At 35.9% G+C, this 16,428-nt stretch overlaps 1 protein-coding gene across 2 annotated transcripts in view; it reads left to right on the top strand.

Annotated features, from left to right (window-relative positions):
- The window catches only part of LOC124237205 (SLAIN motif-containing protein 2), an 84,242-nt gene that overhangs the window by 39,443 nt on the left and 28,371 nt on the right, over nt 1-16,428 (top strand). For both annotated transcript variants that reach the window (XM_046656647.1, XM_046656646.1), the window contains exons 3-6: nt 2,713-2,877; nt 4,895-5,056; nt 8,026-8,385; nt 9,112-9,249. In XM_046656647.1, coding sequence (XP_046512603.1) covers nt 2,713-2,877; nt 4,895-5,056; nt 8,026-8,385; nt 9,112-9,249 — 825 coding nt within the window. The remainder of the gene's footprint in view (nt 1-2,712; nt 2,878-4,894; nt 5,057-8,025; nt 8,386-9,111; nt 9,250-16,428) is intronic.

The following is a 16,428-nucleotide window of genomic DNA, read 5'->3' as shown; positions in this document are numbered from 1 at the left end:
CTTTTACTTGTGGCTTTCCAGTTTTTCCAGCACCATTTGTTGAAAAGACTTTCTTTTCTCCATTGTAGGCCCTCAGTTCCTTTGTCCAAGATTAGCTGTCGACAGATGTGTGGTTTTGTTTCTGGGCTTTCAAGTCTGTTCCATTGGTCTGTGCACCTGTTTTTGTACCAATACCATGCTGTTTTGATTTCTGTAGCTTTGTTGTATGTTTTGAAGTCGGGGATTGTGATGCCTGCAGCTTTGTTCTTTTTTCTCAGGATTGCTTTAGCAATTCGGGGTCTTTTGTTGCTCCATATCGCATTGCATTTTGATAAAGTCATGCCTAGCTTTAGTATGGAGAGTAGAGTGGAATGTAGGACGCTTTTGAGGGGAATTGATGATTGTAGCTGGGCAGGGTGTGTTGAGGGGAAAGAGTGGTAGTGGAAAGGAAAAGATATATAAGGAAAAAGGAATGAGCCAAGTATGAGGAAATGAGCAAGAAGAAAGTATCAACAGTAGTTTCTAGGTTTCCAGCCTGTATAACAGGATGAATGTTATCATCCTGCTATAGGGACCCCAGAAAAAGAATTTGACTGTAGCAGGCAAATGATGAGTGTGGATTTGGACATGTTGGCTCTGGGGTACGTTTGCCATATCCACAGGGGAGACATTAAATGGGCAGCGTATATGGCACTGAAGCTAAGGAAAATTTAGGACTAGAGATATAAGTAATGGAAAGGACTGAGGACTTGAAATGCTAGTGATTAGATAAATAACCAAGTAAAAGAGAATAAGCTTCAAAGGAGATCAAAGAGTAAAGAGATTAGGAAGAAATTAGCACCTCTGTTTCTGCTCAGGTTGATATTTCTGAGATCATGCTGCATACTACATACTAAATGTTTAAAATGTGGTCTCTTGTCTCATAGTGAATATGTATAAAACTACACTGTCCAGCTTCCTGCACTATCCAACTAAACAGAAAACATATGTTCCTCCTCCCAAAACCACTACCCTTCCAGTAGGCAAACCAGAAACTTATCTTATTTTTTTTCCCTTTAGTAATCCTTTTTGGTTTTTAATATCTATCCTTTTTTTTCCCTTTTTTTAATTTGTCGCTTGTACTGCCTAGTTCAATCTAATCTATCAACATCAAAATTTCCATCAAATTTTTTCCTACAGTGATTGGATCATATCACTGTTACTCAGAAATCACTGATGGGGTTATCATTCCTACTCAATAGAGTTCAGACTCCTGAGCATGGTGTTCCAGGCCTTCCATCATGTGGCCCCAGCTGGTTTTTCCTGTGTTGTCCCTCATCATGTGCTTTACCTTTCTAGAGTGCTCACTGTCATTCCAGGAACATACTGTGCATTTTCAAGACACTGCTTTTGTTCATGTTATAAACACAGATGAAAACACATATTTTCTCCACTTTGAATGGCCTATCAAATTCCTCCGCATCCTCTCAAGACTGCTCTAGTGCCTCTCCTTCCAAAAAGCCTTACCTAGTTTCTCGCAGTTGTAATGAATTAACTCCTATCTCATCATTTCCACAGGCCTTTGCACCTTTATGATAGTACTTATTTTATTTTGGCTTGAGATACTGTTTTTTCTGCCTTCACCACTTAGCTGTAGGCCCCTTGAGAAAAAGCACCGTGTCACACTTGTCTATGTTTTCCACACAGTGCTTGCCAGTGGTCATAAATACTGAATAAGCCGTGGATTTTAGAATAGGGTGGAATTAAGAAATACTGTCTTAAGTATTAAGTTTTCTTGTATGTAATTGTACTTGATACTTATCACTATCTTTATATTTCTATAATTTGATATGCATGGCATAATTTTTTTTCCTTTTTTTGACAGAAGTATTCTCCTTAGGTCAGAAAATGGGGGGGAGGGTGAGCTTTTTTCTTGTTAAAAAGAGAATTCTTGCACGTTTTGACGTTAACCTGGCCTAAATAGTCAGTATTACTTTATCTTTTAAAAAATTCAAGCTTTGGGGCCGGCCCCTTGGCCAAGTGGTTAAGTTCGCGCACTCCGCTTCAGCGGCCCAGGGTTTCGCCGGTTCGGATCCTGGGCGCGGACATGGCACCGCTCATCAGCCCTTGCTGAGGTGGCGTCCCACATGGCACAACCAGAGGCACTCACAGTTAGAATACACAACTATGTACTGGGGGGCTTCAGGGAGAAGAAGAAGAAGAAGGAAAAAAACAAATCAACCAAGATTGGTAACAGATGTTAGCTCAGGTGCCAATCTTTTAAAAAAAAAAAAAATCCCAAACTTTGGAAAGGCTGTTTTTAAAACTCATTATTTCATAGTTTTTTTTTGGGGGGGGGGCAATATATTTGTTATGGAAAAATGAGAACACAAATATGCTTTTACATTCATTTTATTTTTAAAAGCCATTTAGGGTTGATACAGTTGGAATAAACTTTCTAACAAGATAGAAGTAAATTAATTTTGTGGTTAAGAATTTGTCGAGATTGTCTTGCTGTGATATTATTTTTGTTGTTTGGTGTGGCTATTATTTGCCTAACGCAATTTAAGATAGTGGGAATATTTTGTTGGGATTATTAATATGATATATTTCCCCCACTATTATAAGATGTTTCTGTATTTAAGTTGAGATAGATAATGACTTAATGAATTTCCTAATAGGAAAAATTTTGAAATAAAATGTTAACTCTTCCTCAGTTATTAAATTTGATTTCCCCCTTTCTTATTAATGCAGCTCTCAAGAGGCAGAATTTATATAATAATCCTTTCAACTCTGTGAGTTACACAAGCCCTTACAGTCCAAATGCAAGTAGCCCATACAGCAGTGGTTTCAATTCTCCATCTTCAACCCCGGTGCGACCTCCTATAGTCAAACAGCTAATACTTCCTGGAAATTCAGGTAAGGAGAAAATGAATTGAAGTAATTAAGGAATGGTTTTTAACTTACTGTCCTACCTCAGAAAATAACTTATTCATTAGCAGTTCAAGTTTTTTTATTTATGCAACTTTTAACTGGTTAGAGAAAATAGCATTGAGGAGCTACTTGGCACTAAGTACTGTACAAGGCACCAGGGATTCGGATAAGCCAGGTTACATCTGCAAAGTTTGCTTTAGCATATGCTTAAATGTTTCTAATCTGGCTTGATTAAATAGGGTCACAAGCATGCTTCTTTTAACCAGTAGATACTTAGTGAATAACTTGCTTGGGTTGTAATAGTCACAGAGTTTAAAACTTTTTTATATGAGTTTTCATAAGGTTTGGTATTGCACTTAAATAATAGTGCAAGGCTATATATGAATGTGCCAAAAGAGTGTTTGGAGCCCTAAATGATATGGGAAGGGGGATAAACTGCTGTAAATTGGGGTCAGAATGTTCTGCTGTGATTCTGTGACTAAAACTGTTACTTTGTAGCTTACTTTTCTTTAGAATTCACTCAGTTATTACTGTACTCTTTTTTTTTTTTTGAGGATGATTAACCCTGAGCTAACTACTGCCAATCCTCCTCTTTTTTCTGAGGAAGGACTGGCCCTGAGCTAACATCCGTGCCCATCTTCCTCCACTTTATACATGGGATGCCTACCACAGCATGGCTTGCCAAGCAGTGCCATGTCTGCACCCGGGATCCGAACCGGTGAACCCCAGGCCGCCAAGAAGCGGAACATGCACACTTAGCTACTGCGCCACCGGGCCGGCCCCTTACTGTACTCTTATTGCTGCTATTCTTATGGCTAATTATATTAGCTTCCTTAAAAATTAGAGTATTGTTAACTGCTTCAGATTTTTGACCTGTGACCTCTGTAGTCTAATGACTTTATTGACCCTGCTCTTTACTTTGCACATAGGTTGTTAGGTGCTACTTATTTCACCTATGACTGTCATACTAAAAAGTTTAATCTGCTATATTTGTTTAGCAGAATAAAGAGTTTTATTCAGATACTATGTGAGCCTGACCTTATAGTATTTTTCCTATCATGTGTGCTATGCTCTTCTTGATGATATAAGCATTAACTATTTTGTATTCTTCTTGCTCTTCTTATGTTCCTTTCATTTTGGAGCTGATTGTTTTGGTGAAGAATTCTGGAAAAAAATCGTTTCAAATAAGTCTGTTAGAAATATTAGTGACAGTGTTGTAATTTTATTATTCTTCACTAGAAGGTGATGATCTGGTGAAAGCATTTCCTTAGAAACAAGTTAGACTCTTCTGCACATGTATATCCTTTATTCCTCTGACCTGTCTTCTATCCCCTTTTAGAGTGATAAAGTACTTTTTTTAATCTAGTAATTTTCTTCATCCCATCTTTGTGCTTTACTACTAAACTTCAGAGGACTCCTTGGATCCCCATTACTAGTTTGGCAAAGGAATTTTATAAATATGGCATAATGTAGGAGAAATGAGCCTGGTGTCCTTTTTTGGTTTGTTCCTAAATCTCTAAGGAATCCTGATTTTCCTCAAATTATAGTTTTCTTGTTTAGGAAAAGTAGATGCTTTTATTCAAGGGAAAAGATGATGGTGTTTGCTAATGACTATGAATTTGGGAGGGGGAAAACACCACATCATGAATTCATCTATTCATTGGTTTCTTTGGTTATCTTGTAAAAGTTGAAATCCTCTAACATATATTTATTGAACACTAACTTCTTGCCAGGCACTGTGGTGAAAGCTTAGTTATTTCATAAGAAGATAGATAAGTTATAGTTAAATGAAAATTTGTTTTGCCATAGTACTTGGAGGAATCTCTGTAGCCCTCTTTATTCTTAATAAGGTCAATTTTTAATTTCAATATTTGGGATTTTTACCAACAGAAAAGGCAAAATAATAATGAACTGAATCACAAGATATAATATCAAGTTAATTGCATCAGATGTTTATTCAATTTTTGTTTCACTAAAGTTTGAATCTTTTTCTTTTTTTAAGGTAATTTGAAAAGTTCGTCAGATAGAAATCCTCCGCTCAGTCCTCAATCCTCTATAGACAGTGAGTTAAGTGCTTCAGAATTAGATGAAGATTCAATCGGATCGAATTATAAGCTAAATGATGTAACCGATGTGCAGATTCTAGCTCGGATGCAAGAAGAAAGTAAGTATTTTCATTGTTAAAGTTGAGGTCTTTCATTACTGCATAATTTTGTTATGGGTATTAAATATGTCTTACAGTGTCGTGGAATAGTACTGTCATAAGAGTAGAAATGTTACAATTTCAGAGACTTCTTCCATACATGGACTCGTTTGTTCATTAGCTTGTTTTCAGAGTCTGTGCTATGTAGAACAGTTTACTTTGATGGTAATCCTACCCTGCATGGTCTCTACGCTGGCACTCACTGCGGTAGTTATTACTGTTACACTGTGTTTTCTTAGTGTAGACCAGTGTTTCTCAACTTTTTTCATTATTGCCCCCCTAAGGATCCTTTTTAGATACTTTTTTTTCCTTTTTGCCAACTACCCTCCTCCATGAAATTTTAATACCACAGATATACTCTATATCTCTTTATGTACTATGAGGGCCACAAACTATTATGATATCTAAGATTTTTTTCACACCCCAGGAACCAATTTTTGCCCCCTTAGGGGCAAATATCACCTCTCTTAGAATGTATGGTATAAACTATAAAAAAAGACCTTTGTGAGAAAATTGGAACTGTGATGTTAAATTAAACAAAGCATGTGATACTGCTTTGCAAAGTGGTCCTTTCAACTTTGTAGGTCACAGACACTTTTGAGAATCCAATAAAAATGATGTCTCTGTCATCCCCAAAATGTACATATGCACAAAATTTTTCATACTATTTTAAGGGTTCCTGTATGCCCTGGCTGTCATCTGAATGTAAGCAGTTGTGAGAGTACTATTATTGCCTGTACATTTTATTGTAAGATGCCATGGGCTTAACTGGGAAATAAGTAATCTCTCTGAAGTGATCCCTTTAACCTTTACAATGAAAAGACCTTTGAAGCACACATTTCAGAGTCTCAACAATTGGCTGAGGGTAATGGAGCATTGCTGTCATTCAGTTCAAGAGCTTTCTGTTTTGGGCCCTTGCTTTTAGGGAAATATGTAGTAAGTTTTATCAAGCTATAACATTTATTAAGAAACTGCAGAATGTTTCTTACTCTGCTGATTCATTTCCCATTTTCACACAGCTTCCCTTAGACAGATAGAAAGACTTGGCACTTGCTTCATTTATCTTTAGCTCTAGAAACTAATAGAATGGAACCCTTTTCTTCTTCTGTAATTTTGTTTAACTCCTCACCGAGACTGTGTGATTGTCAGCTAGTGGGCTGCTGGTTGTTGTGGATGTGAAACGAGGATAAAGAATGCTGCTTAACTGTAACTTAGAGTAAACTCACTCGTTTCTTCTTTGAACCCTGACTTCTTACACCCCGGTATTTTGTTAGAAACTCAACCAGCCATTTGCTGTAGCTTTCATGTTGTGTTTTGATACCAAATAACAGAAACTTTAGCTTTACTTTAATAATCCTTTCTTAACTGTCAACCTACACAAACATTTCTTTTCCTGGTCAATAAAAAAAGATGCTAAAAATGTGTGTGATACCTCCATGAAAATGCCAGCTTTTTTTTTTTTTTTTAAGAGAATGATTTTCTTTTTTATAACGTTGTTTATTGAGTGTTTTTGCTAACAGAAGTGTAGAGTTACAGATTTGGGCTGTTGCCTGGTTAAGCCCCCTCATTTTTAAGATGGGAAACGCACAATCCCACAGTGAATGTGACTTCCTTAGGATCCCCTTGTTAGTGGAAAGCTTACATCAAGATCTGGATTTTTCTTTTCTAAGATACTGCTCTTTTCACAGCTCTGTTGTCTTTAGTTAGGTGACATTAGTGCTACGTTTGCTATAACGATATAACAAGACACTACATAACTTGTTGGATACCACAGTGGTTCCCAAAGGCCTAGATGGGCCCCAGGAATCTGTAGTTTTACAGATACCCTGGTGTGATTCTCATCCACTGCTTTGGGGAAACCATAGTGATAGCACTTTCTGTGTATGAATATATAACTTAAAAATTTGAATACTATTCTATAACAGATCTTTTAGGCTAGACTGCCGGTAGTTATCAGAACTTGCTCAAAATATTATCTAAATTCCGCACATTTTTTAATTGTAGTTTTTTTCCTTGTTTAATGTGTGTCAACATTTGTTTTTTGTTTGTTTCTTTTTTAAAGATTTTATTTTTCCTTTTTCTCCCCAAACCCCCCTGGTACATAGGTGTATAGTTTTAGTTGTGGGTCCTTCTAGTTGTGGCGTGTGGGATGCTGCCTCAGCATGGCCTGACAAGCGGTGCCATGTCCGCGCCCAGGATCTGAACCTGTGAAACCCTGGGCCACCACAGCAGAGCGCATGAACTTTAACCTCTTGGCCACGGGCCCGCCCTCAACGTTTGTTTTTGTTCTAGAAGTTTTTATGCTATTTGAAGGGCTCCTAAGGTTACTTGAGTGTTTCTGGAGGTATCAAGATACATAAAGGACTCCTTTGAAAATTCTTACTTTGATGGCTTAGAATTTAAGCTTGTTTTATTGAAAACTCTTGGGTTATGAAGCAATCGAAATTTCATTTATGCCCAACTATTGAATTCCTAAGGGCAAGATAGAAGTTTCCTTCATCATCTTCACAAATAAGACTAACTCAAGAGTTCAGCATCCAGGGAGTTTATTTACTCACTGCTGTATTCTTTTCCCTGGTTGGGTAGTAATTGTTTTTCCTCAATATTCCTTTAATGTTAATCTCAAATTTGGATTACTGTCTTTAGTAGTAGAAATATTTTTAAGTTTATGATTCCACTTGTAATATAGATTTTAGATTCAAGAAGAAATGTTGAAATTGGGCAGAAGTTTATAGAATGTCATTCAATTTAAAAATAACCTTTAGATGTGATTATGGGAGGATGTCCATGATGATTCAAGTGAGAAGGGAGTTTTCCTTTATACTTTGTACCCTATTTTAATTTCTCAATGATAATCTTTTGCTTTTAAACCTTAAATATTTAAATGTTTAAAAATGTAATTAAATAAATAACACGTTCATTGTTGTCAGGTCTCCGACAGGAATATGCAGCCACCGCATCTCGGCGCAGTTCTGGTTCATCTTGCAATTCTACAAGACGGGGTACTTTTAGTGATCAGGAACTTGATGCACAAAGTTTAGATGATGAAGATGACAATATGCATCATGCAGTATACCCTGCTGTTAACAGGTTCTCGCCATCACCACGCAATTCACCTCGACCATCACCTAAGCAGTCACCCAGAAATTCACCTCGTTCACGATCTCCTGCTCGGGGAATAGAATATAGTAGAGTGTCCCCACAGCCTATGATTAGCCGCTTACAGCAGCCTCGCCTTTCACTTCAAGGCCATCCCACAGATTTACAGACAAGCAATGTTAAAAATGAAGGTAATTAGAATGTTTCTGGAAAAAAAGTTGTCCTTCGTATTTCAGAATGAAAGTAACACAATTTTTACAAAGGTCTTGTATTTCGGATACGTAGATCAAGAATTCAGTTTACCATTTTGTTAGTAGTGAACCAATACAAAAGTAAAGGAGAAAGTGAATTTAATTTTGCTTGATTATGTTAGTTTTGCTTTATTCCTCTCATGAAGTGATCTGTATATAGATTGTGATTTAAATAAATAATTTAGGGACCAGCCTGGTGGCGCAGCAGTTAAGCTCACACGTTCCGCTTTGGCGATCAGGGGTCTGCCAGTTTGGATCCCGGGTGTAGACATGGCACTGCTCATCAAGTCATGCTGTGGCAGGCATCCCACATATAAAGTAGAGGAAGATGGGCACGATGTTACCTCAGGGCCAGTCTTCCTCAGCAAAAAGAGGAGGATTGGCAGATGTTAGCTCAGGGCTGTTCTTCCTCAAAAAAAAAATTTTTTTTAAATTTAAAAAATAAAATAATTTATGATTCTTTTTAAAGATTCTCTTATTCTACCCTTTTATAGAATCTAGGTTGAGTTGTTTGTTTTTTTATAAGGCATGTACTTCCTGTTAGCTCTTCTAAAATATGCAGAATGCTTCAATAAAGAATTTGATTTTGAATGATAATTAATATTTTAGTTTTCTCCATCTGAACAAATGGTTTGATTTTTTTTTCAATTAAAATTCTGTTGTCAGAAAAACTAAGACGCAGTCTTCCAAACCTGTCCCGAACATCTAATACACAAGTTGACTCTGTGAAGAGCAGCAGAAGTGACTCAAATTTCCAAGTGCCAAATGGAGGAATACCTCGCATGCAACCTCAGGCTTCAGCCAGTAAGTATCTTTCATGTGTTAGTTATTTAAAGGAAAATGAAAATTAGATATTCTTTGCTGGTAGGTATATTAAACTATATCTGTAGTACAATATGATTAGTAATTGCTATAAGATAATCATAGCTATATTAAAATTTAAAATTTGTCCCTCTAAGATACCCAGTTGCATCAGTAATTATATTTACATGAGACTCCGATCTCTCCAGAATTTTAAAATAAGCAAAGTCTAGCTATTTAATATATAAATATATATTTCTTAAAAACCTCACATTCTGCAATACTGCACATTAAAAATGACAGGATTTTGGGAGGAAATAATCCTAGAACAGAACACTTAAAACCCAAGCAGCTTTCTTACTAGAGCATTAGTAAAAACCATAATGATCCTATAAAAATGCTAGCACAATTAAAGGCATGTTAAATTCTTCATAAAATAAATACTCCAGCAAATATAGAACTTCATTAAAAAAATTAAAGTTGAAGATAACTTGATGGAAGGGAAGAGTTGAGACTATTGAATTAAGGAGACATATGCAATATAAACAAAGATCAGAGAGAATCATGCAGAAAGAACTTCTGAGACAAAGTGGCCAAACTGAGCCAAGAAGTGATGTAGCAGTAGGTACCGCTGTGTACTTTACTGTACAAGGTGATTAAAAAAGAATTGAACACTTTCCAAATAGTATTGCTTATGGGGGCTGGCCCGGTGGCGCAGCAGTTGAATTTGTGTGCTTCGCTTCTGCAGCCCAGGGTTCGCTGGTTTGGATCTGACTCACCACTTATCAAGCCATGCTGTGGTGGGCGTCCCACTTAGAGAGGAAGATGGGCACAGGTGTTAGCTCAGGGCTGGTCTTCCTCAGCAAAAAGAGAAGGATTAGCAGTGGAGGTTAGCTCAGGGCTAATCTTCCTTTGGGAAAAAAAAGTATTACTTATTGACTAGGATAGATATGAGCATGTAGTCAAATCAATTTTAAATGAACTATCTCAGTTATTTCTGTAGTCTTAGAAATGCTCACTGTGTGTGCTTTGTATCCCACAGCTTACATCAGTCCTGTAGTCTGATTCACTCAGTTCCTTTGTAGCATATTACCAATGGTTGAAGTGGTGGCTGTGATGTGTTCCTTCATTTCCTCAAAGCTTTGAGGAAGAAGTGATACAAACATGAGATTATTGACTGTCTGTTCATCTATAACTTGTTTATTGAGTAACACGACTTTTGAAAGCATTCAATTCTTTTTTAATTCCCTGTCCTCTTCCTTGGTTCTATTGTGTTTAGCTGACTTTGTTTACTTTGTATGAAGCTGCTGTTAGTTGGTAGCTCAAAAATCAACAGAGAGGAAAAAGTACATTTGAACCAAAATGACTTTTGTGATAATATTGATAAATTTTCCTTCTTTACCAGTTGCATATATTATTATTTATGTTACAGAAACTCACATTATACTGTACTGTACATGCATAATCCTATTTAATCCTCAGAACAATTCTATGAGGTAGGTACAGTTAACACATTTTACAAATTAGGAAATTTAAGCTTTGAATGGTTAAATAACTTGTGTATGATCATACGGCTTGTAAGTGGCAAGTTAGGACTCAAACCCATGTTGATCCTGCTCGAGAGCCCAAATCCACCTAGAGAGATTTGTCACATTCGTGATTTAGTAGTAAGACATAAAAATTATCCAGAAATATTATTTCTGTCTTTCATAAGGTAAACTCTAAAATTTAAGGCACTGTGGAAAATTGTTACCTAGAGATTTGTGTACCTCATTTTTTTCACTTGGATATATACGAAAAACATGGTTTTGTACCAAATTAAATTTTAAACTTAGTACTCCAATATTCTTCGTATTCCAGTATACACAGCTCTTATGAGCTGTGTCATTGAGTGCCATTATGATACTCATACGGTATTCATAACTGGTATAGAAAATAGGGAATCACAAAACTTTTAAAAATGAAAGTAAAGATACAATCTAAAGTCTGTTATCCCTGGAATGGTGAATGATAGGTTTTGTGCCTTTAAACCTACAAATTAAGTTAATTTGACACTTGAGACAATCTTGTTTCTGGTCACCCCCACTCCCCCCCTCGCGCCCCCCCCCCCCCCCCCCCCCCCCGCACCATGCCCTTGGTATAGTTGCCTGAAACAAAAAGCAATCCACGATGTTAGTATAAGAGGAAAGAAAATGTTATATCATTAAGAAGATGAAGTAATAAAACTCCCGTATATTATAAGCTACACTTTTATAGCCTATGCACAAGTAATCCAAAACATCATTTGTACTTGGGTTGCAAAGGTGTTTCATACTTAGTTTGAATTGTTAAGTTCCAATTTCTCAAAACTTTGCATGATACATCTCCAAACAGCTTCCCAGCTGTTTGATAAAACCAGCTAGATCTACGTCCTCTTTGCCTCATTCCATTATTGTCAGTACTAACTTTTTACTCAGGGTTGTTCCCTCATGCCCTCATACATGCTCTTTATTTGAACTATTCTAGCACCTCAATGCTGTATGGAAATGAAAAACAATTTTTCACAAAAACAGAATAAAATAGAAAAGTTGAGAACCTAGGATAAAAATGTTTATAATAGAAGAATATATTGACCATATCCTAAACTTTATGGTAATTAGCTCACCTTCGCTAGTGGTAGAATTAGGGTTGTATAATCACCTGCTGATTCCCTAGAATTTTTTTCTGTGCGTGAATTATTTTTCCTTCTTCCCCAGAAGTTGATAATTAAGAAAAATATATAGGGAAACATAATGAGGTTCTAATCACTGATTTACTTATAAGTGGAAAATGTAGTTTCATAATGGTGTATTTCAATATTTGAATAATGTACAGGTAGAAGAGAAAGTAAGGTACCGTCTGTTTTTTTAAGTGCATATGCTTGTTTATGTTTATATTTGTAGCTGTGGTGAAGCTTATTTATACTTAAAATGTCACAAACATTTGTTTTAGTGTAGAATCACACTATTCACAAAAATGTATTTGGAAAGTAGTAAATCCAGAATATTAGGAAGTTTGAAACTTAATATTGTTTATTTTATAAAAATATTTAAAGCTTTATGTTTAAAGTTAATACATTATGAAGCAAAATGTTAGTCTCTTTCTCTTAAAAGTTTTCATATATCTTTGATACATAAAAGTGTGTATGCTTTCTTTTAGTGTTATTTGTATATAAATATATACTGTTTTCATAGTACCTTTTAAATTTTGATAATCATGTACAAATATTATAATAGCAAGTTTCATACATTCTATACATGAATTATTATTTTTTTTTGTATAAACCAGTTAGTATAATAGATGTTGCATTTTGGGTTTTTTTAAGCATTTGTTTTTCTAGCTCTTAAGTGGTAAAGCTTGGGTTCTTACTTGCTGGTCTGCATGAACCTAACTTTGCAAGGTTGCTGTTATTTCCACCTAAGGGACCACTTCTTTTGCCTTGTTACTGTGCCAATCACTATTTTTATATGCTTATTTGCTGTGGCTGCATTATTGTGGATGCTGGCATTCAAATATGAATATTATGAGAGTTCTAATATATTTTCATTTTTATAGCTATTACAGTTTTCAACTTTTATATTTCAAAAATGTGAGTAACTTAAAAAGTTTAAGAAAACCAGAGCACTGCAGAGGTCATGGATACATGTCATTTTCTCAGTTTCTCCAATTAAAAGAAGGAATGTGTGTCAGGGGTAGAGTTCTTAGAAAGACTAGTGCCTTGCTTGCTTTCTAAGACTACTAGAACACAGGTTAAGTAGCAAGTTTTGTTTTCAGAAAAATACAGGAATTTTTGGTTCAGAAATAAGGAAAGAGAAGGGAGAAAAACCTAAGACAATCTGCTGGTTTAAAAAAAGTAATAATACTCAAACTTTGGTTAGTATTTTTAACTGTTTACTTTCACATATATTATCTCAGTTGAACCTCACAACAACCCATTTCTTATTTTTAGAGAGAGCAGAAATCCATATAAATTATATATATAACTTCATATAACTAGATAAGTGGCAAAACCAAACCAAATTACTCCCAACTCCTCCCTGAGTCTCCTGATGTCCTGCCAATCATTGTTTGAATTACATCATGCTGACCTAACTGCAAATGAGTAGGCATCTTGGAAAATATTCTTGGATGACTCTATTGGAGTGTGATTTGAGGTTGAACTATAAATACTTTGTAAATTACCACAAAAGAGTAAAATAATTCAATGTAATATTTATCCATTTGCTTACGTTTAGCCAAATGGAAGATTTTTTCTTTATTTTTTGAGGAAGATTAACCCTGAGCTAACATCTGTGCCCATCTTCCTCTATTTTATATGTGGGACGCCTGCCACAGCATGGCTTGATAAGCAGTGTGTAGGTCCATGCCCGGGATCTGAACCCATGAACCCTGAGCCACCAAAGCAGAGTGCATGAACTTAACCACTACGCTGCAGTGCCAGCCCCAAGAATATTTTTGCATAGAATACAGAGTATACTTCCAGAAAAAAGGCATATAGGATCAATAGTGTACTCTGGACATCTCACTGAAGAGGGAGTATCCAGGGTAATTGTCAGCTTATGCATAGCGATGCTGCACTGAGGCCCGTGGGGAAGGAATTCTCATCCAGATTTTCCTTGGAACCAAAACACTAAAAGATTACACTTGAATTTTACATAATTATGAAACATAAATTGAAGTAAGTAATTCATGATAAATCTTTGTAATGGGCTAATGTAAGAATGAATGAAATATTTGTAGAACTTCTGTTTAAAGATAAGTAGTGCAGTGAGGTTGGGTCAATTATCTGATCATGAAAAGATTTTATAAATGTAGTTTTTCTGGCCCTTCTGGAAATTTTGATTGAATATCTCTGGGATGAGGACCCAGCCTCTCTGTTTTTAGAAGTATTTCAGCTGATCCTGGGGCACATTCAAGTTTCACACCCTTTGGATTAGACCTCAACTGTGGAGGATCTTGAATGCTTAGTTTAGATCTCTGGATTTTACCCAACAATCAGTCACTTATGTGGTCCTTAATTTTTCAACCAGTATTTATTGTGTGTATGTTACATTCCAAGCACTGGGAGTGTAAATGTGAATGAGACGACTTGTGCCCTTCACTAGCAGGGAGTGATAGGCAGGAACTTCTGTGGAAACAGAGGAGAGGCATTAAATTCAGTGTGAAGAGGTTTTCAGGAAAGATATTGAGAGAGATATCAACCAGCTCAAGAGGAGCTTGTGAGTTGCTACATGAAGAAAGAAGGTATAGGTTTTCCCAACAGTGGCATCAATAATAAAATCTTAAGAATGGCACCCTGATGATAGTAGTTTTGTATGACTAAAGTGTAGGGTGCAGGATGATTAGAGGGTGCAGTGATGAAGGACGAGAGGTGTAGGTAGGGAACAGATTGTGGGAGTTTTTTTATTATCATATTAAAGGATTTGGATTTCATCTGTAAGAGTAGGGAGCCATGCTAGGGTTTTAATCAAGGTTGCTTAGAAAATTCAATCTGATGGCAATGTGGAGAAGGGATTAAAGTTGAGGAGAGACTAGAATCCAGGCAAGAGATGAAGATCTGAACAAGGCAGTAGTGCAGAGGGTGATGAGATCTGGATGAATTTAAAAAATGAAGTGAAGATATGTGGCTTGGTAACGTTGAGATGATTGGAGATGGAGAGGGAGAGAGGATTGAAGGATGACTGTGAATGAGAATTTGTAAGCAATAAAAGGTTTGAAATAAAAATGTCATGGTAGGGGGACAGGGACAAGGATCATTTTACATAGTAGTAATTAACATTCATTTCTAGTGGGTTATGCTTATTTAGTATTTGGCATCTAGAGATTATTCTTAAAGTCCCCCCATATGACAAAATTATATTTGATAGTAATCATCAAATGGAATTATAATAATAATGGCCAAGAAAAAAGGCAGAAAATGAAAATGTTCTTTTATTGACCTATTTTATAACTGTGTCAAAAAATAATAAAATCAACATTATGGTACCAAAAAAAAAGTTAATGGGTTAATACTTTTAAGTTACATTAATCATTTTTTTAAAAAGGAAAAATATACTTTTACATATTGGTCTTTTACAGTAGTGAATATTTACTTATTCATTTACTTATTATTTATTACTTATGAATATTTACTTATCTGCTTCTGCAGATGTCAATAATTTCTTCAGAATTGATCTTTGCGTCTTGCTGTTCAATACACACTATAGCCAGATTTATCAATTTATCTTCACTCATATCAATTGAAGAACAGTCTTCAATTTTTAGTTCTGGAAGGTTTTGATTTTTTTTTTCCCCATGAAGCAACTGCTATACAAATAGGAAAAATCTTCAACATAAGGGTAAGTTTGGCAGAGATTCATACAATCCATTTTAGAATAAATTCCAGAAATTGCCATACTGTCCATATCTTTGTTCCTTTGGGGATCAAGTCTAATGATTTTTAAATGTCTTCACAGTTGAAAAATTTTAAATACATACTCAAAGTCACATATAACAACAGAATTAAAGTAACTCACATTGTTTCATTGATTTTATAATCACTATACCATCATTGTTTATTTCTGATTTGTCTACATATAGGAATATATTACTGTACCATAGGGATTGGAGGCATATACTCTGCTGAAGTGAGCTTGATTTCAAATTGCTACAAACTTGCTCAGGAAAAAAAACATGTAGCTGAATCCACCTCTTTCAGGGGAAACTATATAACTGAGAGTTATCCTAGTTGTCTTTCATGTGAAATGCAATGTTTATTAAAGGATAGGTATTAAAAATGTGCTAATTTAAAGCTAATATGTTATTAAAACTCAACACTACCTACAGCAGTTGTTTATAACTTAGGCCAACAAGTTATTTTCTTCAGAGACGAGCATTTTATCACTGACATTGATTTTTTTTTTTAAGATTGGCACCTGAGCTAACAACTGTTGCCAATCTTTTTTTTTTTTCTTTATTCTTCTTCTCCCCAAAGTCTCCTAGTACATAGTTGTATATTCTAGTTGTGAGTGCCTCTGGTTGTGCTGTGTGGGACGCCGCCTCAGCATGGCCTGACGAGTGGTGCCATGTCTGCACCCGGGATCCGAACCGGTGAAACCCCGGGCCACCGAAACGGAGCGCACGAACTTAACTGCTCAGCCACGGGGCCTACCCCACTGACATTGA

The sequence above is a fragment of the Equus quagga genome, chromosome 3 (genome assembly GCF_021613505.1).
Source record: "Equus quagga isolate Etosha38 chromosome 3, UCLA_HA_Equagga_1.0, whole genome shotgun sequence".
NCBI classification, from domain to species: Eukaryota; Metazoa; Chordata; class Mammalia; order Perissodactyla; family Equidae; genus Equus; species Equus quagga.
This window is presented reverse-complemented; position numbering and strand designations above follow the sequence as displayed.